Genomic DNA, 24865 nt, shown 5'->3' with positions numbered 1-24865 from the left:
TCCCCTGTGAGGCTCTGCCATATCTGGGCCCAGACCTCCAAATCATGATGAAACGTGTAATTTTTAGCTCACAGCACTTCATTGCTGGCTGTTTGTGAAACTTCTATTATGCCTTATAATACAGTGAAAAATGTGTCCTATCATTTCTGCAAGATATGAGCTCTTAGAAGGTAGGGGTTAATATCACCATGTGAAGTGCAGAGAATAATTTGTAATTGACTGAGGACTTGTACTATTACTTGATTCTCCCCTCATTACAAGCTTTCTCAGAGTCCAAAATGAGCCACTCTATCGTCTATGCCCGAGGTCGGCAAACTGCGGCTCGCGAGCCACATGCGGCTCTTTGGCCCCTTGAGTGTGGCTCTTCCGCAAAATACCACGGCCTGTGTGAGTCTATTTTGAAGAAGTGGCGTTAGAAGAAGTTTAAGTTTAAAAAATTTGGCTCTCAAAAGAAATTTCAATCGCTGTACTGTTGATATTTGGCTCTGTTGACTAATGAGTTTGCCGACCACTGGTCTATGCTCTTACTTCTGTTCATTAGAGTGAGGTTCACTAAAGTATGAACCACTTCTGTGAGTTAGTTGCGAGCTAAATGAATAAAGAACTATAAGTGGAATCTCCTAAAGTCATTACAAAAAAAGAACCATGTGCAACAAAGCTATCAATGCTTGGTTGTTTTGATTACATTAAATCATATACAACTAGCAATGTGACCTAAATGCTTTCCCTGGTCCCTGTCCATTTCACAGGTAGTGTCTATAATGAAGACACAAGGGCAAGCCATTTACATCTAAAGTAGGAAGAGAAGAGATTTGCTGTTAACATTTGAAGTCCTGGCATCATGCACAATTTATCTTTCAAAATATTTTTCTTTGAAACACCCCAACTGACTCATATAATCAAAGAATAAAGGAAGGCATGAAGGTCTAATATGACAGCAAGCCTCTTAATTGGTTCAGAAAAATACCACTTTCTTCTTGATGATGCAAGATGGAGAAATTAATGCTTATTTTCTTTAATTCTACATTAAGTATAGAACCCTATTATTGTGTAGCTTAATACATAGAAGACACTCTGTGCAATGTATTCAATTTTACAAAACTCCATTGTGTCAAAGTAATTATAAAAGTAGGGACATTAACACAAACACCTCTACAAGGTGGACATGTTCCAGGACATATGTCAAGCAACTGACATGGCTTACCGTATTCATTCCCCACAACTGCCTTGTGAGGCAAGTATTGTTTTGATTCAACCCATTTTACAGAGGAAGGTCCAGGCATAGTCTTACTACAGAACATATATTCTAAATCTGTCATATTTGAACTATAACATGAATGATCTGATCATGTTGCTCACTTTTTAAAAAACAATAATGTCTCCCTATAACTACAGGATAAACATGCTGTATCACTTCCAAACTATTATCCCTCATCTGTCATGCAGAAATATTTCCAAACAGGTATTTTATTTGGCTGTCTTTCCCAATATACTTCCTTATCACTGTTATTTTCCAAAAGTTTATTTTTTCATCCACATTCAATGAAAATGTTAACACTTGGATTATCATTTTTTCCTAACCTTTAGTACTTCCATTATCCTAGGGGACTTATTTACTTACAAGAAGCACTCATACAACATCATGACCCCCACCAACTTCCAATCAGGCACTAAATACCACCAGTGCTACCTTTTGAGCATATAATAGATCCGTATCCTTTAAAAAAAAAATCTTACTTAGCCCTAGCTGGTTTGGCTCAGTGGATAGAGTCTCAGCCTGCGGATTGAAGGGTCCCAGGTTCAATTTTGGTCAAGGGCATATGCTCGGGTTTCGGGCTCAATCCCCAGTAGGGGGCATGCAGGAGGCAGCCAATCAATAATTCTCTCTCATCATTGATATTTCTATCTCTCTCTCCCTCTCCCTTCTTCTCTGAAATCAATAAAAAATATATTTTAAAAATACCTTATTTAGTGGAAAAAGCAGTAGTTTTAAGCCAGACAGTCCTTAATTTGCTTAATAATTGCATCAACTTGCATAAGTCATTATTAATTTTAAGCTTTACTTTCTAGATCAATTAAATAGAAATAATACCTATTTTGAATAGTTTTTGTGAAGATTAGAGTTGTTTTAATAAAGTGGCAATAGTAGCTCTGTAGTACATAGTAATTGTTATTACCATCATTATTAGAGCATTGCAGCTCATAAAACTAGGCACCTCATCTTCATCCTTGATTTCCTCTAATCTACCTGCCACACTGCTCCCAGAGTGATCTATCTAAAATGCAAATCTGTTTGTGTCATTCTTTTGTAATAAACTCTTTAATGAATCCCTATAATTTTTATGCTGACATAGCTTATAAGCAGCCCTTCTTCAACCCAGGCCACTTCTCTGCACTTTACTCTGTGGTCCAGTCACACTGAACTTCTTTTAGTTTCTTTAATGTATTATTACCACCTCCTCCCTCATCCCCCTGGCCTTCATTCCTTCTCCTTCCCCTTCCCCTTCCCCTTCCCCTTCCCTTTCTTCCTTCCTTCTTCTTTTTCTCTCTCTCTCTTTCTCTCTTCCTCCCTCCCTATTTATCTCATTATCTCACTGTCTCCCTCCCTCCCCCCATTCTCTATGAAACATTTTCTTTCTATCTTTTAATCTAATTTAACTCTTCACTTCTTTTTAGTCTCGGTTTAAAAGTGAATTCCTCTGGAATTCATTGTGGCTATTCTCCATAGACTCACTTTATTCTACTTTACTGTCATGATTTATTTAATTGTTTTCCCCACTAAAATATAAGTGAGGGGCCGAAACCGGTTTGGCTCAGTGGATAGAGCGTCGGCCTTCGGACTGAAAGGTCCCAGGTTCGATTCCGGTCAAGGGCATGTACATTGGTTGCGGGCACATCCCCGGTGGGGGGGGGTGCAGGAGGCAGCTGGTCGATGTTTCTCTCTCATCGATGTTTCTAGCTCTCTATCCCTCTCCCTTCTTCTCTGTAAAAAAAATCAATAAAATATATTTTAAAAAAATAAAAATAAAATAAAATATAAGTGAGGGCAGAGACCTCATTTATTTTTGCTCATCACTGTATTCCTAGTTTTATGATGAATTGTGTCAATTCATGAATACCTGCCTTTGTGCATGCTATTTCCTCTGCCTAGAATACCCTCCTGTACCTTACCCTGTACCTACACTTTCTTCAAGATTCAGGATATAGGATAAGCATTGCCTTCTTTCTACAACTTTCCTTGATGCCATAACATGATTTTGGATGTTCCTTGCACTGTAATTCTAACACATTTTGCACCTCTCTCTGTTTAAGGACTTTTATATTATTGTGCAGCTATCTGTGCACATATCTGCTTTAACCATTGGGCTGTAAGGTCATTAAGAGCATGATATGTGTCTTATTTATCTCTATAGATCAGCACTTATTCCAAAATCCACAAACATGATAAGCACTCATAAATGGGTTGAATGAATGATTCAAGTCAATGGGATAAAACCTAGTTAAATTCAATGAGTACTTGTCCCTCATACTCAAATAATCACTGGAACTGTTTTACTGTTATGTATTATGCAACATTCATATACCATAGGTATAAAGAAAAATTCAATGAACGTATGTATCCATATCTTCATCAATAAACAAAATGTCATTAATAGAAATGCAGTTCCTTATATATTCATGTCTGATAAAATGGAAAATTCATAAGCATGTGCATCACTTTGATCAGGGTTTTGTTCATCTTTTCTATATCATTCCAATTTTAGTATGTGTGCTGCTGAAGTAAGCAGCAGGTAATGAGCTTTGGCCTGCATTTTTATGGTTGTCTTGAGGTCTCAAGATGAGACAAGACAAGGCTTCATTCTCAACTGCCCTAGTTACACAGCCCTGCAATCCTTGGTAAGATTTTTCTAAGCTATCATTCTGTAGTTTTCTCATGAAATCCAGATATAATTTCTGAGGATCAAAAATAACAGTAATGTGGTAGAGTAACAAACACTTTCTTAAAAAGTCTAAGTGTTCTTCAGACCTTATCCAATTTGTGTTTTTTAAGTGTCTTCAAGAAGGTAGCAACTACATTGTTACCTGAATGAGAAAACAGGTAATGTGTATCTTACAAAAAAAAAAAAAAAAGGTCACCAGATGAATAAATCATGGTGTTACAAATAGAGCCAAGCATTTATTTTCAGTCTTGAACTTAGGTCTTCCTCTGGACCCATTGTCCTGGGTCCAAGGTGAAGCATATATTGTGTAAGGGAACCAATGGCTTCATCATGCTTCTAAACTTCTGTACCTCCTCTATTCCGTACTTTAGAATAAGCACAAGGGCATTCTGCATAGACTCCTATCTTCCTAAACTTGTCCAATTCAGAATAAAATGAAGGGCCCAATGGTCATCTTCTTCCCATTCATCCAACTCTATCTTCAGGTGGCTAATCCTTTGTTCAAACTTCATCTTCTGCCCTTCTCAATAAGCATCCTCAGTCTTCTTTGTAATTTCACATCTCCATCCTCCCAGAACCCAGGAGTTTTCATTTGCAGCTACACCCGAGGCTTTTGTGCAGGGAGGGAGGTGCGGACTTGTGGTGCCTAAGGAGACTGGGGTGGGAAGCCTTGTGGGGAGATTTAGCAAAATAGCAGCCAGGAGCATTTGGTTGTAGGCCCCCAAACCAAAACGGCGATTTTTCCTGAAAGGAGCTAGCTGCTTCCAGTAACTTCAAGGTGGGAAAAGAAATAAGACCCACCCTAGTTGATACAGCCTGCCCCACCCGCAGGATCCCTGCATGCCACACCCTGCATTTTGAGCTTTTCTGAGGAAACAAAAGCAGAGGCCAAGCTTATGGGTTTGAACAGTCTCAAGGAGCCCTCAGTGACTGGACAAGGGCAGAGGGGATCTGCCCCAATATCCTGGGAATCAGACTGATATTTTCTCCCAGGAGAACTGATAAAAGCTCTATGTTTCCAGCTGATTATCTCTGTCCTGCCAAGGGCAGAGTAATATTTTGGGCTACTCATGGAAGAGTAGCTCTGGGACAGGAAAACACACCCACCATATTCCCTGAAAGCTAAACAGCACCTCCCCCACCTAAAGCCCTTTCAGAAACAGACTATTGAATGATTAAGATTGAAAGCTGGCTAGCAGGCAAAAAGGGCAGAGGCGGAGCCCAGGGAACCAAGGGAAATTGATGACCCAGCCCTGGGCCCATGATGCTAACAAACCTACATTAGAGGGTAGATTGGCCCCTCCTGCTTGCAGCCTTGGCCTGTGGAGACAGACACAAACTGTGAATTGCTTGGAGCTTCAAGCAGGTTGCAGAAAGCCAAAGGATAGTGCCTGACAGTGATTAGCACCTAAGTACCTAACAGGAAACCCAGAATTGGCAGACAGAAGAGTGGGATCCAAAGGAAGCAAGGGGTCGGGGATGGGGGCAGGCTAGAAGATGTCAAAGGGGGAAAAAGGGGACATATGTAATACTTTCGGCAATAAAGATTTTTAAAAAATAAAATATATAGGGTTGGGCAAAAGTAGGTTTACAGTTGAGAGTACACAAAACACGGAGGTTATTCTTGTATTATTATCTACTAGAGGCCCAGTGCGCGAATTTGTGTGTTGGTGGGGTCCCTCTGCCTGGCCAGCAATTAGGGCCAATCAGGGCCATGGAAAGGGGCTGTGGGAGGTTGGCTGGCTGGAAGAAGGGGCCACGGGAGGTTGGCCGGCTACCCCAATCTGGGCCGATGGGGCCAGCCTGCCAGGGGGAGGGACTGTGGGAGGTTGGCTAGCTGGGGGGAGGTTGGCTGGCCACTGGAGGGTGGCTGTGGTAGTGCACTGACCACCAGGGGGCAGCTCTTGAGTTGAGCATCTGCCCTTTGGTGGTCAGTGTGCATCATAGCTACCGGTCATTCGGTCATTCAGTCACTTAGGCTTTTATATAGAGAGACTAGAGGCCTGGTGCATGAAATTTGTGCATGGGGGTGGTGTCCTTCAGCTTAGCCTGCACCCTCTCCAATCTGGGACCCCTCAGGGGATGTCTGACTGCCGGTTTAGGCCCGATCCCACTTGCCTGCCTGCCTGCTTGATTTTCCCTAACCACTTCTGCCTGCCAGCCTGATTACCCCCCTAACCACTCCCCTGCTGGCCAGATCACCCACAACTGCCTTCCCCTTCCATGACCCGCCTCCTCCATTGGGACCCGCCTTTTCTGCGCGAGGCAGTGGAGACACTAGGACCGGCCTCCTCCAAGCTGTGCAGAGCCACGGGACCCCCAGGCCTCACCGTGCAGAGCGGCCACTGGGCCCTGCCTCCGCTGTGTGCGCAGCCATCATCTGACACCCATCTTGTGATTACGTTGCACATGAGGGCCACCTAGCTTTTATTAGTATAGATTATTGTGTTATTTTCCATACAAACAACTGTAAAGCTTTTTTTCCTAATCCTGTATATCATACTTTTCTACTCCCAAAGCATAACAACCATCACAATCCCCCAAAGCACAAAAACCATCACAATTTTATATTTCTGATGACTCATTATATATTGCTTAAAACAGTGGTCACCAACTGGTGGTCTGTGAGGTCCAAAAGGTTGGCGACTGCTGGCTTAGAAGATATAGTTTTAAGTTCTTTGGAAACTTCACTCCTCAGCATTTCAATACCATGTGGCATTAAACATATGCTGCTGTAATTTTGTGCATATATATATACACACACACACACACACACACACACACACACACACACACACACACAGTATGTTTCAGAAAATATCCATCATTATCTCATGGATTCTCATAACTCTGCATCATAGTATTTGGTTGTTACAGTTAAAGTTAGCCTATTCTGACTGTCACAATGTTAATGCCTATGTATATGGCTGTGAATCTGTGTATTTAAGTGTTTTTTAAAGTGTATATGAATGTGTATTAGTGCACATGTGTCTTGGAGTATGCAGCATTTATACATCATGAACATATATCTGTATTTTTTAGAATGTTCATATGGACAAATCTCAATTTATATGTGTATATAATATTTATATATATATATATATATATATATATATATATATATATATATACATATATATATATATATATATCCATGAGTATGTATATCTGCAAATGTATTAAGAATACACACCTATGTGTGCATTTATAATTTGTAAACTTGAAATAATTTTCAATGGATAGCCTAAAACATGCTGCTTTAAACCCTAGTACTACCCCCAAGTATACTTTAGAAAGGGATATCACTTTCTGACCTCATTGTATAGAGGAGAGTTCCATTGTCTATCAGTCTGAGCAACTTGTTAGGTGTGGTCATGTTATGGGCCACCGATTTCTTCCCATTGTGAAAGAAGGTGTCAGGGGTCCAGATCTTACTAGCCAGAAGATTGTTCAGTGGAAGGACCTTCATCGGTCCATCAAATTTCAGTCTTTCATCATGCCATGTCTGTCGAAAAAATACATCAATGGTGTACTCCTAGGGACAAAAAAGAGAGAACAATGTTTAAGTAGCATTCTAGTAAGGACACACAGTGTCCTCAGCAAATATTAATTACCTTGCAATATTTCCTCTGATGCAGAGATACAGCAGCCTATCTATCTACACTAATAAAAGAGAAACATGCAAATTGACCGTACCTCCACTATGCCCACAAGCCACACCCACTAGCCAATCAGGAGCAATCATGCAAATTAACCCAATCAAGATGGCTGCAGCCATAGAGTGAGCAGGAGGCTTGGATTCCCCTGGCAATGGAGGAAGCCAAATTTCCTGCAGCCCTGGTCTGCCCTGGCCTCTGCTCAAGGCTACAGAGTTTCAATTATAGAAGATAAATAAATCCCAGATACAAGGGCCTCTGCTTGGGTCGCTGGGGGGCGTGGCAAGCCTGTAAATCATAACAGGCCCCTCGCCCAGGCCACCCCATGCCCCAAGGGAACCGCACCCTGATCCGGGACACCTTTTAGGGCAAACCAGCCAGCCCCCACCCATGCACCGGGCCTCTATCCTATTTAATAAAAGAGTAATATGCAAATTGACCATCACTCCAACACACAAGATGGCTTCCCCCATGTGGTCACAAGATGGCCACCATAAGATGGCCAGTAGGGGAGGGCAGTTGGGAGGGACCAGGCGTGCAAGTGAGGGCAGTTATGGGAGATCAGGCCAGCAGGGGAGGAAAGTTAGGGGTGACCAGGCCGGTAGAGGAGGGAAGTTGGGGCGACCGGGCCTGCAGGGAAGGGCAGTAGTGGGGGACCCAGGCCTGCAGGGGAGGGCAGTTAGGGGTGACCAGGCCTGCAGGGGAGGGAAGTTAGGGGCAAACAGGCTGGCAGGGGAGCAGTTAGGCATCAATCAGGCTGTCAGGGGAGTGGTTAGGGGGTGATCAGGCTGGCAGGCAGAAGCAATTAGGGACAATCAGGAAGGCAGGCAGGCGAGCAGTTGGGAGCCAGCAGTCCTGGATTGTGAGAGGGATGTCTGACTGCCCGTTTAGGCCCGATCCTACCTGGATCAGACATTTCTCGAGGGGTCCCAGATTGGAGAGGATGCAGGCTGGGCTGAGGGACACCCCACCCTCCCCCCAGTGCACAAATTTTGTGCCCTGGGCCTCTAGTTAACACTAAATATGGGTGAGTACAACAAATGATTATGATTGAAAAATAATGCCATGAAGATCAGTAAGTACAGAGAGAATATATCTGACAAGATTTTGCTTAGGAAAGTCACTGCCAACATTGCCCTGCACATCATAAAAGCTAACCACACCGATCTGGGTTTGCTCAGTGGTTAGAGCATCACCCTGCAGACTGAAAGGTCCGGGTTTGATTCCGGTCAAAGGCACATACCCCCCTCCAGCCAGTCCTTCACCACACTACTGTCTGTGTTCATGGGCTATGCAGATATCACCACAAATACAAAACTTTAAATTTTAGAACATATTTCATTTGAGCCTCAAATAAAAATGTTTGATGAATTAATATCTTAATATATTAATTAAGAAATAAATAAGAAACTCTTACAGATAATAAATAAGAAACTCTTACAGATAAGTTAAAAAGGAACACACAAATAGAAAATGGGTAAATGACATTAACAGAAAATTCATGAAATAGATAAAAATGGTTAATAAACATGAACATTTTCAAAATTGCTCTTAATATCTGCACAAATTAAAATAATAAATGTTCTATGTTTTGGTAATGGCAGACTAAATCATTTTGATATATCCTCTTATAGCTATTAATTATAAAATTTGAATAAATAAATAGAAAGATAGACTATTTTAAAGCAATTAAAAGTGACTAAAAGCAGGCAAATACTTGAGAAAAGTTTACCATTGGAAGATGGCAATACCAACGGATTAAAAGTACATTTGTGGCATTTTTTTCTTAAAGGTGTTCCTCCAAACCTCGAATTCACATGGTACAATAACACAGACTTATTGGATCAAAGTGGCAAATAATCTGAAAATTTAGGGGTGAGAGTCCTAGAAGAAAAAGAGCCACAGTAGGAATGGTACCCTAAATCTGGGTATACTAATATACTCTGCCCCAAATCCTAGCTAACCACTATACTATACACATATGAGGAAGACCTCATATTTAAAAAATGCAGACAGAAACAATAGTGGCGTCTTCCACTAAATCACAGATAACAGAACAGTTCTGGGTGATGATTGTAAGTTTGGCAGAAATCTTATTGGCTTAATATCTCAGATGATATAGCTCAAGACTGGCCAAAGAGCTGAAAATTCAGGGGGAGACCCTGGAAGCAGGATAACCACTGAGAGGGTATGTCCCAAAATCTGAGTACAAACTCTGCCCAAATCCTTGGCTAACCACTAAAATACATAAGGCATGGAGGACACCTTTAGGTAGCCAGGCAAAATAAAGAAACAACCAGAAGCTGCTTAAAATCCTTTGGCTTAAAATCCATTAATGGCCTCCAATCATACCTGGAATAAATTCTAATATCCTTCCCCTACCTAGAAAACACTTAATAAACTGGCCCTTACCTTCCTCTCTGAGCTCTTCTTTTTTAAATTTTCTTTTTCATTGTTGGCAGTATTATAGATATCCTCTATTACCTCACTTCTCCCCTCCAGCCAGTCCTTCACCACACTACTATCTATGTCCATGGGCTATGCAGATATGCATACAAGTTCTTTGGTTAATCTCTTCCCATTTCCCAACCCACTTCCCCTCTGACAGCTGTCAGTGTGTTCCATGTATCCATGCTTCTGTTACTATTTTTTTCATCAGTTTATTTTGTTCATTAGATTCCACATATAAGTGAGATCATATGTGGCATTTGTCTTTCTCTGGCTTATTTCACTTATCTATAATAATAAAAGCATAATATGCTAATTAGACCAGACAGCCAAACAACCTTCCCAACATCCGTCCGGATGACCTTCCAGACGAAGCTGGACTGTGAGGGCTGAGGCAAGCCACTACAGCTGTGAGGGGCAAGCAACTTGCACAAATTTCATGCATTGGGCCTCTAGTTTCACTATAATGGTCTCTAGGTCCATCCATGCTGTTGCAAATGGTAAGAGATTTCTCTATTTCACAGCAGCATGGTATTCCATGGTGTAAATGTATCACAGCTTTTTTATTTACTCATCTGCTAATGAGCACTTGGGCTGTTTCCAGATCTTAGCTAATGTAAGTAATGTTGTTGTGAACATAGGGGTGCATATATTTTTCTGATTGCTGTTTCAGGATTCTTAATATATATTCCCAGAAGTGGGATGGCTGGGTCAAATGGGAGTTCAATTTTTAATTTTTTGAGGAAACTCCATACTGTTTTCTAAAGTAGCTGCACCAGTCTGCATTCCCACCAGCAGTGCATGAGAGGTCCCTTTTCTCCACATCTTCGCCAGCACTTGTTTGTTGATTTATAGATGGTAGCCATTCTGGCAGGTGTGAGGTGATACTTCATTGTCATTTTAATTTGCATCTCTATGAAGATTAGTGACATTTAGCATGTTTTCATGTACCTGTTGGTTACCTGTATGTCCTCATTGGAGAAATGTCTATTCAAGTTCTTTGCCCATTTTTTTAATTGGATTGTTTGTCTTCCTTTTTTGAGTTGTATGATTTCTTTATATGTTTTGGAAATTAACCCCTTATCAGATGTATCACTGGTGAATATGTTCTCTCATACTGTAGATTCCCTTTTCATTTTGGTGATAGTTTATTTTGTTGTGCAGAAGCTTTTTAGTTTGATGTAGTCCCATTTGTTTATTTTTTTCCTTTGTTTCTTTGTCCTAGGAGATATGTCATTGAAAATTCTGCTCCGTGAAATGTATGAGATTTTACTTAATTTTCTTTTTTAGTTAAATTTATTGGGGTGACATCTATCCTATCTAATAAAAGAATAATATGCAAATTGACCATCACTCCAACACACAGAGATCCTGCCCCCATGTGGACACAAGATGGCCAGCAGGGGAGGGCAGTTGGGAGGGACCAAGTCTGCAAGGGAGGCAGTTACAGGGGAGGGTAGTTAGGGGTGACTAGGCCAGCAGAGGAGGGCAGTTGGGGGTGATTAAGCCTGCAGGGAAGGGCAGTTGGGGGGGACCTAGGCCTGCAGGGGAGAACAGTTGGGGGGGACCAGACCTGCAGGGGAGGGCAGTTAGGGGTGACCAGGCTTGCAGGGGAGAGCAGTTAGGGACAAACAGGTTGGCAGGGGAGCAGCTGGGTATCAATCAGGCTGGCAGGGGTGTGGTTAGGGGGTGATCTGGCTGGCAGGCAGAAGCAGTTAGGGGCAATCAGGAAGGCAGGCAGGTGAGCAGTTGGGAGCAAGCAGTCCTGGATTGTGAGAGGGATGTCCGACTGCCCATCCCCTCGAGGGCCTGATCCGGTGGATCAGGCCTAAATGGGCAATCGGACATCCCTCGAGGGGTCCCAGATTGGAGAGGGTGCAGGCTGGGCTGAGGGACACCCCCCATGAACGAATTTCATGCACCAGGCCTCTAGTATATACATAAAAGCCTAAGCAACCAACAGACCAGGTGACTGGCTAACCAGCTAGTAGCTATGACATGCACTGACCACCAGGGGGAAGACACTCTGACTGGTAGCTATGACACACATTGACCACCAGGGGGCAGATGCTCAACACAGGAGCTGCTGAGCTGCGGTGACTTGGCAGCTGTGGTTCTCAGGTGATGCACCAGGAAACAGATAGGAGGGAGCCCGATTCTGGCATGCATCACCCAAGAACTGCCCTCTCACAATCTTGGACCCCTCGGAGGATGTCAGAGAGGGAGTTTAGGCCCAATCCCTGCAGGTCAGGCCAAGGGACCCCACTGGTGCACAAATCCGTGCACTGGGCTTCTAGTTGGTTATAAGATTTTATAAGTTTCAAGTGTTCATTTCTATGATACATGAACTGTATATTGCATTGTGTGCCCCCCACCAAATGGAATACTACTTACCCATAAGGAAAGATGAAATATTGCCATTTGGGGCAATATGGATGGACCTTGATTATATTATGCTAAGCAAAATAAGTCTGAGTTCAGTTTTAACCATTCTTCCCTCTTCAGATTACCCAATCTGGCTTTTCTTTTCCTCTAGAATATCCAGCATATTCCTGCTTAAGGATTAGGGTGTTATATACTTTATTGTCTAAACTGGAACACTTTTGATAGTGATAGGAGGTTTTCTCAACAATTATACCAGGACAACAGGTATAAATCAGGACTGTGCCAGGTAAAATGTTAGAACTAGACTCCTACATAAAACCAAGATCCTGAAGGACTCAACCTCAACAAAAAGATTAATTACATAAAATGAACTAGACAAAATCAGTCCACAAAATGAAAATTCAGAAAGGAAACTTGTTTATCCAAGCATGAATTCTGAATGAAGAGGGATTTAGAAGAAGTATTTCTACCAAGATTTAGCAACCTTAGGCCTAATTATATATGGGATTGATGTTAAATGTATACTATCTGCCTGATTTGGGGCTTTTAAGCAGAAACATTAACATAAAATTGGTCTACAGATGGGGATACCTCTAGACTGACTTGCAAAGGCAAATACAAAAACATTGTGGAGGGACATAACTACAAATAAATGCTTGCTGAAAATCACCTCACAATCCACAACAACAAATGCCAAAGGAAATGGTCATGAGCGAGAGTCAGCTGATATAACATATAACTGAACCCTCTCCAATAACTTAATACAACAGAATAATCAAACATATTATAAAGGAACTATAATTAAGATGACACAGACATCAAAGGAGATATTGAGAACATTAGAAAAAATCCAAACATTATGGAGTAAGAGCAAGAAAAAACGGATTTTTAAAAGGTCTATTTTAAGTAGATCTTCTGTAAAAGAAAAATAAACTTGAAAATAGATGTTACAAAGAAGGTTAGATATCACTAAAGATAGATTAGAAAGTTGAAAAATACATGTGAAGAAAAATTGCTCAGAGTAAATTTCAGACAGATAAACGAAAGGGTATGTAACATGAAATATGAAAGGGGAAGGTTCAGTATCTATATATGTAAAAGGCTAATATGCTAAGTGTCCGACCATCCAACCAGTTGCTATGATGCACACTGACCACCAGGGAGCAGATGCTCAACGCAGAAGCTGCTGAGCTACAATTACTTGGCAGCGGTGGTTCTCAGGTGACGCACACAAAACCAGAGAGGAGGGAGCCCGATTCCTCGCAGGGCCCCACGATTCCACCTTTGGCCATGGGTTACGTTGTTGCTGGGACACTGTTGGCCCCAAATCTGGTTTACCGCACCATTGCATTTGCGTTCCACACCCTGTATGACAGCAACTTTGCAGAGTGCCCTCTCATACTTCGGGACACCTTAAGGGATGTTGGAGAACTGGTTTTGGCCCCATTCCCAACAGGCCAGGCCGAGGGACCCCACCTGCTGGAGGGATCCTGCTCACTCCACAGATGCTAGGGAGTGACTGGGGGAGGTTGGCTCCAGGGTGTGTCCAGCCCATCTTGCCTAGTCCCACCCCTCGAGATACCTTCTAATTAATTTCCTTTCAATGTGCATGAATCCGTGCACCGGGTTACTAGTAATCTAATAAAATTCTAAAGTTAGAGAGAACATGAGGGAGAAACAATACTTAAAGTACTAATGAATGATAGCCTCTCAAAATTATTGAAATATATTCATCCTTTGCTTTAAGAACCATAATGAGTTGAGAGCTCAATATAATAAAATAGATCCAAACCAATATATAGTGAATTTGAAGAATACCAAAGAGGAGATCTTTAAAAGGCAAAATAGAAAAGGCATATTACTTACAAAGAAATAATAATTTGAATGATAGCAGACTTCTTGAAAACAATAATAAGAGCCAAAATATTTCTATAGCCAACTAGAGTATCTTTTAATATGAGATCAAAATAAAGATAATTTTACACAAAATTTGATTTTCTCATGTCTGGGTCACCCACACCATTCAGGTCTCATTCAAAAGTCTCCATATTAGAGAAGCATTCTTTGACCATCCTATCATAAATAGCAATCCCCCTTCTCATTACCATGCATTATTTTTTCTTCATGCATTATTTTATCAGATAGCACTAACAAAATGTATTTTTATTTGCTTACTATTTCTTTCATTCCACTAACCTGGAAGTTCAATGAGAGCAAAGACTTTGTTCTGTTTGCTGCTACATCCCTAGCACCTAAAACTCTACCTGGCATATAGTATGTGCTCTATAAATACTTTTGAATAAATAAATTACTGAATGGATCCTCAGGAAAAGAACTACTAAAAGAAGTTCTTCATGTGATTGAAAATGAAACAACCAGGAAGATGCAAGAAGGAAGAGTGAGCATAAGTGTTGACAAACTTAAGGGTAAACTAAACAAATAATGGTTCTTTGTAAAGTATAATCTATACTAATAAAAGGTAAACATGTAAATTGACCATCACTTCATAACACCCCACAGCCAATCAGGAGTTAGTATGCAAATTAATCCAACAAAGATGGCAGTGTCCCCCCAGCCACTCCGGGCCTCTGGGCAGTGAACCTCCTCAGGGCCTCCCTTCTGTGCTCCACACCTGTCAACCATCCTTGCAGTCTCCCTGTGGCCCAGCCCCTGGCCTCAGAGGCAACCCTATGGTGCCTGAGGTCGTAGCTTCTTGTGTCTGGTGTCTCCCTCTACCCCACCCCTGTCCCGCTGCTCTGGTAAACGAAACCCTAGCATTGGAGCAGCCTCACAGGCGTGGATGCGGGAGATTGCTCAGTGCACAGTTAGCGTGCCCCGGGAGCCCCCGACCAGCCAAGGGGCAATGGCGGCAGCCTTGGTGGCAGCAGCAGGCGGCTCAGCTTTGTTTTGAATAGATGAAAGAGGCCACCTACAGAGTAACCCAAATTATCAGATCTCCCTATCTTGCCAAATCAAGAGGGGAGGGGAGATGAGCGTGGAGGGAGGGCGGGCGGGCAGGAGGCAGAGGGTGGAGGAGGAAGAGGATGAGGAAAGAGGCCAGTTGCATCCCACTTTCACAATGGGAAAGTGAAACGCACTAGCGCACCCAACCTCTCCAGTCCTCCCTGCCTGCCTCGTTCCCCCCACCTCTTCCCCTCCACGCCTCCCTGGGAGTGCCAGCACTGCACAGAGGAACTCTTGGAGAAGGAGGGCGAGGAGGAAGCAGCGCCAGAGCGTGAAGAGCTTGCCACTGCAGCCACCACTGCATAGGCTGCCTGAGCGAGCCCACGGCACGCTGGCAGCCAGGAGAAGGAAGGCCTATTCTTGCACAAATCTTCATGCATCAGGTTTCTAGCAATGGCTATAAAAACAAAGTGGAACAAATAATTAGAGTAAAATAGAAGGAGGGTGTAGTAATATGTGAGTTAATGCATTCTTATATTATTTGGGATGAGACTGGAAATATCAGACTTTAAGTCAAGTATGTATGTTAACATTTAAGGTAACCACTAAAGAATATATTAAAAATAGAATGTAAAGCTTACACTGAGTGGCCAGATTATTATGATCTCTGAACGAATAATAATCTGGCCACTCAGTGTATATCCTATGTAATAAAAAGCTAATATGCAAATTGTCCTCTTGACCAGGAATTCAACCAACAGACAGGCTGGCCAACTGCCCATGTCCCCTCCACCTGGCCAGGCTGGCTGGACCACACCCATGCATAAATTCATGCACCGGGCTTCTAATCCGATCTAATGAAAGAATAATATGCAAATTGACCCTAACTCCAACACACAAGATGGCCGCCCCCATGTGGTCAAAGATGGCTGCCCCCATGTGGACACAAGATGGCTGCCACAAGATGGCCGGCAGGGGAAGGCAGTTGGGAGGGACCAGGCCTGCAAGAGAGGGCAGTTGGGGGCAACTAGGCCTGCAGGGGAGGGCAGTTGGGGAGGCCTAGGCCTGCAGGGGAGGGCAGTTAGGGGTGACCAGGCCTGCAGGTGAGGGAAGTTGAGGGGGACCAGGCCTGCAGGGGAGGGCAGTTGGGGGGGACCAGGCCTGCAGGTGAGGGAAGTTGAGGGGGACCAGGCCTGCAGGGAAGGGCAGTTGAGGGGGACCAGGCCTGCAGGGAGTGCAGTTAGGGGCAACCAGGCCAGCAGGAGAGGGAAATTGGGGGGGGGGTCCAGGCCTGCAGGGGAGGGCAGTTGAGGGGGACCAGGCCTGCAGGGAGTGCAGTTAGGGGCAACCAGGCCAGCAGGAGAGGGAAATTGGGGGGGGGGGGAGACCAGGCCTGCAGGGAAGGGCAGATGGGCGGGGGATCAGGCCAGCAGGGGAGGGCAGTTAGGGTTGACTGGGCTGGCAGGGGGGGCAGTTGAGGGGGACCAGGCCTGCAGAGGAGGGCAATTGAGGGGGACCAGGCCTGCATGGGAGGGCAGTTGGGGGGGACCAAGCCTGTAGGGGAGGACAGTTGGGGGCAACCAGGCCTGCAGGGGAGGGCAGTTGGGGGTCCCCAGGCCTGCAGGAGAGGGCAGTTGGGGGTGATCAGGCCTGCAGGGGAGGGCAGTTAGGGGCAACCAGCTTGGCAAGGGAGGGAAGTTAGGGGTGACCAGGCCAGCAGGGGAGGGTAGTTGGGGGGAAGTTAGGGGTGACCAGGCCAGCAAGGGAAGGTAGTTGGGGGTGACCAGGCTGGCAGTGGAGGGCAGTTATGGGCAACCAGGCTGGCAAGGGAGGGCAGTTAGGGGTGACGGGGCCAACAGGGGAGGGCAGTTGGGGGCAACCAGGCTGGCAAGGGAGAAGAGTTAGGGGCAACCAGGCCAGCAGGGGAGGGCAGTTAGGGGCAATTGGGTTGGCAGGGGAGCAGTTAGGTGTCATTCAGGCTGGCAGGGGAGTGGTTAGAGGGTGATCAGGCTGGCAGGCAGAAGCAGTTAGGGGCAATCAGGCAGGCAGGCAGGCGAGCGGTTGGGAGCCAGTAGTCCTGGATTGTGAGAGGGATGTCTGACTGCCCATTTAGGCCCAGACCCCACCTGTGCATGGATTCGTGCACCAGGCCTTTAGTATATAAATATATATACATAGCCTATCTAATAAAACGGTAATATGAAAATCATCACTCCGATACACTCACAAGCCACGCCCACCAGCCACACCCACCAGCCAATCAGAAAGAGAATATGCAAATACATCCAATCAAGATGGCTGCAGCCTCTGAGAGCGGCCAAGGTTGGAACTGGGCAATTGGAGCCGAAAATCAGAGGGGAAGATCGGAGCCAGCTGGGGTCCCCTGTAGGGGACTGGAGCCAGCTGGCGGTCCCTGCCCAGGGACCAAGCCTCAGCAAGAGGCTTGCGGCATTGGCTGGGGACAGAGCCTGGCAATCAGAGCCAGCTGGGGGTCCCTGCCCAGAGCCCAAGCCTCAGCCAGAGGCTTGCGGCCTTAGGCTTGGATGGAGCCAGGCGATAGAGCCAGCTGGGGTCCCTTGTGGGCGATCGGAGCCAGCTGGGGGTCCCTTCCCAGGGCCCGAGCCTCAAACAGAGGCTTTAGGCCTTGGCTTCAGGTGGAGCCGGGCGAGTGGAGCCAGCTGGGGTCCCCTGCTGGTGATTGGAACCAGCTGGGAGTCCCTGCCCAGGGCCCAAGCCTCAGCCAGAGGCTTGCAGCCTTGGCCATGGGTGGAGCCTGGCGATTGAATCAGCTGAGGGTCCCTGTGGGCAATCAGAACCAGCTGGGGGTCCCTGCTCAGGACCTGAGCCTCAAACAGAGGCTTGAGGCCTTGGCCAGGGGCGGAGCTGGAGATCATAGGAGATAGGTGTGAATTACAGAGGAAATACCTTTTCTGACCGCTCATTGGCTAAGCTCCCTGTATGCCACTGGTAATATTCTTAGTAACTTGGGTATAAGAATCCAAAAAGGTGATCTAGGGCTTTTCCACCACACTCCTGGGGGAAAAAACGAAGGTCTGCTGCTGGAGGGCTAAGAAATGTCATAACCTGCCCTACACGGTTTGGCTTAGTGGATAATGCCTAGGTTTGCTAACTGAAGAGTCCAGGTTAGATTCTGATCAAGGGCATGTACCTAAATTGCAGGCTCCTCCCTGGCTGGGGCCCAGGTCAGAGCTCATGCAGGAGGCAACCAATCTAAGTATTCCTCTCACTTTGATGTTTCTCTCTGTCTTTCCCTTTCTCTTCCACATTCTCTAAAAGTCAATGGAAACATATACTCACGTGAGGATAAAAAAAAAAGAAAGAAAGAAATGTCATATTCTATGAAAGACACATCTTGAAAATGCCTAAAGAAAGTTGCCATTTTTTCTTGGTGAAGGGACTGGAGTCTGTGTTGATGAAAACACCTTGGTGGCTGTGGTGACTGGCAGTGGCTCCAGCAGCGGGGTGATGGGGCTGGTGCCTTTCCCTGATAAGCCTGTTTGTCTCTCACAAAGGTAGGCCAGACTGCAGCTTAGGGCCGCTCCCCAGGAGTGGGCCTAAGCTGTCAGTAGGACATCCCCTGAGGGCTCCTAGTATGTGAGAGGGGGCAGGCTGGGCTGAGGAGACCCCCCCCCCAGTGCATGAATTTTGTGCACCGGGCCCCTAGTATATATATACATATATATGTATTCAGAGACCATAATAATCTGGCCACTCAGTGTATAATATAGTAGGAAAAAATGAATGGGAATAAAATTTTTTCAATCCTATAGAAGGTAAGAAAAAGGTATAGGAAAAAAATGGGGAAAAGAATACATTAAACAAAATTAATATATTCTGAGGATAAATAAATAATGTAGCCATATGCTATGTATATATACAAGAGACACACCTAAAGACACATAAAAACACAGGTCAAAATAAAATGGTGGAAACATCTGTTTGGAAAAATCCAAATAAAAATAAAGTTTTATAACTAAGAAATACAGACATAATGGACTGTAGCACAAACATTATTCCTTGGGATACAATATCACTATACTAAAAAATGAAGTATCTGAAGTGGAAAAAAAAATTCTAAGTTTTCCTGTATGGTTAACATGTCCTCAAAATATGTAAGGCAAAAACTGAATTACAAAGAGAAAGTGACACACTTGTAGACTCTCAATAAATGAAAGACCAATCAGACCAACAATATGGATGATTAAGATACATGAACAATGACCTAGCTGGTGTGGTTCAATGGTCGAGTGTTGACCTATGAAGCAGAAAGTCACGGTTTGATTCCCTTCAGAGCACATGCCCAGGTTACGGGCTGGATTCCCAGTGTGGGGCATGCAGGAGGCTGTTGATTGATGATTCTCATCACTGATGTTTTTAACTCAATCTCCCTCTCCCTTTCTCTCTGAAATCAATAAAAATATATTAAACAAATAAAAACAACAACAAAAAGAAAGATATGTGAACAATGAATTGACAAGCATAAGCCAAGGAACACACGTAGACTTATCACTAACACTTAACAAAACACACATTTTTTTCCAAAAATGTTAAACCATAACATGAATTTTAATATAAGTGACCCTTGATTTTGGGGACCTTGATTTAATGGACTTCAGATTTAACAGATAAAATTTCCGGTCCATATGTCATATGGGAAAATGTACACCTTGTTAATTTTATTTATTTTTTTAAATATATTTGTTATTGATTTCAGAGAGGAAAGGAGAGGGAGAGAGAGAGATAGAAACATCAATGATGATAAAATCATTGATTGGCTGCCTCCTGCATGCCCCCCACTGGGGATTGAGCCAGCAACTTGGGCATGTGCCCTAGACTGGAATCGAACCTGGGACCTTTCAGTCCGCAGCACGACACTCTATCCACTGAGCCAGACCAGCTAGGGCCACCTTGTTAATTTTAAATTGCTTTAAATCAATATTTGATTATAATTAAATTAACAGGTTATTTTTTGTTATTAATTTACTGTCATTTTAAATAAATTTTAGCGAATAGGCCATGTGTTGGAAAAAAACACTAGTACTTTTGCCAACATAAATAAATATTACACATCTACAACTATAGTCTTCATATTTAAATCTAAGACACACCGCTCATAGACAATGAGTGATAGCATATGATCACATGGCATTGAGTGCAATAATTGATTCTGTTGTCTCGTGGTGTGACTTTCTGCAGCAGTTTTAACACCTGATGTCAACGTTCCGATGTGTGATAAGCTACACTCCAGTCATGTGCATTTGTTTTCTCATGGTGACTGGTGAATGCATACATTTACTAGACTTAGTCAGTATAAATTTAAAATTATAGTAATTCATATATAAAACTTTTCTGTGAAATTAAATCTTACATAATTTTAATTACACAAATACATCTACCTAAGTGAAAACAGGTAAGCTAGCTAATTGGTCAATTTTTAACATATGCATTTGGCAAACTTACTTTATTATATAATGGACTTTTGGCTTTAACAGACACACCTTTGCTCAAATTACTCACTTATATCAAAGTTTTACTGTAAAACACAAAAAAGATTCCATATCTTATAAATCACCTTCTTTCAATGAGGCATTAAATTAGAAATTGATAACAGCCCTAGACGGTTTGGTTCAGTGGATAGAGTTAGGCCCTCGGACTGAAGGGTCCTGGATTCAATTCCAGTCAAGGGCACATACCGTGGTTGCAGGCTCCATTCCTGGCCCTGGTCAGGGTGCATGCAGGAGGCAACCAATCGATGGGTCTCTCTTACATAGAACTTTCTCTCTGTCTCTCCCCCTCCCTTCCACTTTCTCTGAAAATAAATGGAAAAATATCGTTGGGTGAGGATTAACAAAAACAAAACAAAAAAAGAAATTAATAAAGTTTTATTTTTGAAAATTGAAAAATCCACTAAAGTTTTTGAGAAACAAAGAAAAAATAAATATATTAGAAAATACTTGGAACTGAACAACAGTGAAAATGCTTGTGTATGAAATCTTATAGTAGACTCTTGAATTGGTACAGGGAGGGAAATTGACAGCCATAAAGAAGCCTTAAAGACAGCCTTAAGAAAGTGGAAAACTATAAACTAATCTACTTTAAGAAGCCAGAAGGACCACAGAGTACCCCAAGGAAAATATAATCCAGACAAAAGAAAAGATCAGTGAAACAGAAAACAAAAAAGAAATAATACAGGGGATGAACAAAACCAAAACTAGGCTGCTTTAATATTACTAAAAATATAGAAAACTTCTCATAAGTTTAAGAAAAGAAGATAAAAACAGGAGAAAACAGTTTGGGGTAGTGGTAGGAATATAGATTAAATATGATTGGCCAAAAAAGATGACAATTTTTGATGTTGGGTGTTGGTACATGAGATTCTATTAAACTATTTTCTCTACTTTGGTGTGTCTCTATGTGATAAAATCACTTGCAGCCTGTGATTATCTCTGGGGAGGGAGAGGAATGGAGTTAATTTAAGGTACACAGGGAACTTCATGTGTATCTTTAGATTAAAAAAATAAAATATATATAGCAAAATTTTTAAGGTTTAAAAAATTTGGATGATGAATACCCGTTCTTAAAAATATTATTCTTGACAAAGTAAAAACTACTGGGGAAAATCACATTGTGATTATTTGCTCCATAAGTATCCTGTGATCTTTGGCCAAAAGCAATCTGATTTTGACCTGACTCTTCTCAAAATGCAATAGAAAGAAGGAAGGAAGGAAGGAAGGAAGGAAGGAAGGAAGGAAGGAAGGAAGGAAGGAAGGAAGGAAGGAAGGAAGGAAGGAAGGAAGAAAATCAATTCTTTCCTTGAAAATTCTCTCCAAGGATGAGTGCCTCCAATTTGACAAACAAATTCTGCTGTTCTGTGAGGCATCTAAATTCCATCTTCCAGATAATAAGCCTAAGTCTGTCTCTTACGGGCTGGACTTTCCTGTACCAGTCAGAGATGATGTGTAAGGACATGTGGCTCTTGGGGAAGAATGTTTGGCTTGGTATTAAAGCTTGAATGTCTTCAACTCCTACACTGTGCGGTGTTTTAAAGCAGCCAACAGAAAGGACCTTGAGGTTGATTCCACTTTATCAGGGTCTGAGGTCAAGGTACATGACAACTACATTGTAGTAAATGCACTGTCATTGTCCCATATGCAGGCTACCCACCCCTGTTTGTTTTGGCCTTCCAGACTTCCCTTTAGTCTTTGCCTTCTCTCTATCGTTTTCTATTTTAGAGACTCATAATCCATATGCCTCTTTTAGTTGCATTTAGCCCTTGAAATGGTCTTATTAGCATTGTTTATGTGTCCTGCCTTTCTATTTTACATAAAGTGGCCAGGAAATTCCTGGTCATGGAATCCTAGGCAAAATCCTATAGACATAGACCCTCTTTCTATATTGCATATAGGAATATAGTATCCTAGGAATAAGAGGAAACTGATAGCCTAAGAGGCATTCAAAATAGACAAAGTAATGGTCTATTCCCATCTCATTCATTTTTGTATTTAATAAACAGTTGAGAGTCTACCAAATACCAAAGTAAATCTTCTTTTGTACCCAAGATCACCAGTAAGTGAGGATTTAAAGTGGACATAGACACTTTTTCCAGTGCTAGAAAGGAAACAGGTGCAATAACTTCAAGCCCACTAACACCAGGAAAGAGGTCTCTATGCTACTTTCTTTTTAATTAACACCATTTTTTCCTATACAGCATTTGAATACTCTGATAACTTTGCATGATTTTCATAAGCAGTTGACAGAACAAAATGTAAGTTACCTGAATATGTTACCAAGAATTATGATTATAATGTATTTTATTGGTTCTGACCCCCCCCAATCCTCCATTTTATTTTTCTAATCAATTTGGACTATTGGTTCTCTTATTACATCATCTACTTTCTTCATTACCTGGCTGTCAACCACATACCCTAAGAAGTTTCTCTGACAAGTGGGAGCTGGGCACTTATTATCTACCAGGTATCTAAGCAGTTAAAGTATCCTTAGAGAAAAGGGTGAGGTTAATAATACCTAGAATTGGCATTTTAAGTTTCCCAGTTATTCTCTCTGACTCTACTAATATTACTACCCTTTGTCCTCTTTATTTTCTCACATTCAGAGAGATCATTACTGAATACATAACTCAGAACCCTGGGCCCCTGCACCTCTGGCATGTTCAAGGACCAGAGCAGAGCCTGAAGCTTTAGGAGGAGAGCTAGAATACAAACTTTGTCAGAAGCTGGTTTGAACCAGGATACATATACATTGTGAATTTATTACCATACTAACTTCTATTACCTTAATTGTGTGTATGTGGTAAGAACACTTAAGATCTATTCTCATCAACTATCATCTGTCAACGTTCTATTTTCCTTTCCAGTCACTGACCATATGCATAGCATGCCACCTTTAAGCCAGTAGCCCAGTTTCTCTGCATTCAAATTAAAATGTTCTTGGGATACCAGGGAAATTTCCCACTTGCCAAGAGCCATTACTTATTGGCAAGGAATAAACAGACACAATTTGAGAGAGAAGTGACAATGAAACTGCATTTTTACGAAACCTTTTTCAGCCTCCTCTCATTGTTACCTCCACCATCTTTTCATACATTGAAAGAAGGGTCTAAACTCTCTTAAAAATAGAAAATCAGAGAAGTTTGCATGGCCTGTTTATTCAAATTAGGATTGTATCCCTTATTTTATTTCTCTTCTGGGAGACCATTGACACAAAATTGGTATTGCTACTTAGGAGCTAGGTATGGTGTGACCATCAAGCTCCATTTATTGCAAATGGTTAACACAAGCCTTTCATTTGAGATGCCTATAAAATCCCCATAATAACCAGTTTACAACTTATATCTTATGCTCTGCATTAAGTTTCTTTCTTTCTCTGACTTTCTCCTTAGAAAAATCTACAACTGTTCAGCTTCCATCTCTGCCCAATTCCCTATTGTCACAGCTCCTTATTTTCATGAGTGGAAAAGCCACCAAAACATCAATGAGCAAGCTTAAAGCTTGGAGCCATCAATCAGAAATTCATTAGTCTTGCTATTCAACAGCATCCCTTGAAGAAAGTTACTTCGCGTCTTTATCTGCAGGGCTTATTACTAATATTTCATTTAATCTCAGCAAACACAGAGTACCTGTGTCAATTCCTGTGCTAGGTGCTGGAGATACAGAAATGTACCTGACATGTTTTCTCCCTTTGATGAACTTTTAGTCAAATGGAGGAACACAGTTATAATTTTATCCTCAAATTTAATTTTTCCCATCTCATTCATTTTTGTATTTAATAAACAGTTGAGAGTCTACCAAATACCAAACACTGAATTAGGCGTTGGTGGTACTGATATTAACAAAACAGACATGGAGCTTTCTATCAAATACAGGATCTATGTCTTTGGAGGTCAGTGTTTGACCAAGGAGTGAAATGGCTATAAAGGATTATGGGTGGTACTGGTTCAATGATTAAAATGGCACCATAATTCCCTCACTTTATGAATAAAAGTCTGTCTCT

At 42.5% G+C, this 24865-nt stretch overlaps 1 protein-coding gene across 1 annotated transcript in view; it reads right to left on the bottom strand.

Annotated features, from left to right (window-relative positions):
- Positions 1-24865, bottom strand: part of GABRA3 (gamma-aminobutyric acid type A receptor subunit alpha3) — a 136246-nt gene that overhangs the window by 89307 nt on the left and 22074 nt on the right. The window contains exon 4 of the mRNA XM_008160660.3: positions 7256-7476. Coding sequence (XP_008158882.1) covers positions 7256-7476 — 221 coding nt within the window. The remainder of the gene's footprint in view (positions 1-7255; positions 7477-24865) is intronic.

Source organism: Eptesicus fuscus, chromosome 1 (genome assembly GCF_027574615.1).
Source record: "Eptesicus fuscus isolate TK198812 chromosome 1, DD_ASM_mEF_20220401, whole genome shotgun sequence".
NCBI lineage: Eukaryota > Metazoa > Chordata > Mammalia > Chiroptera > Vespertilionidae > Eptesicus > Eptesicus fuscus.
This window is presented reverse-complemented; position numbering and strand designations above follow the sequence as displayed.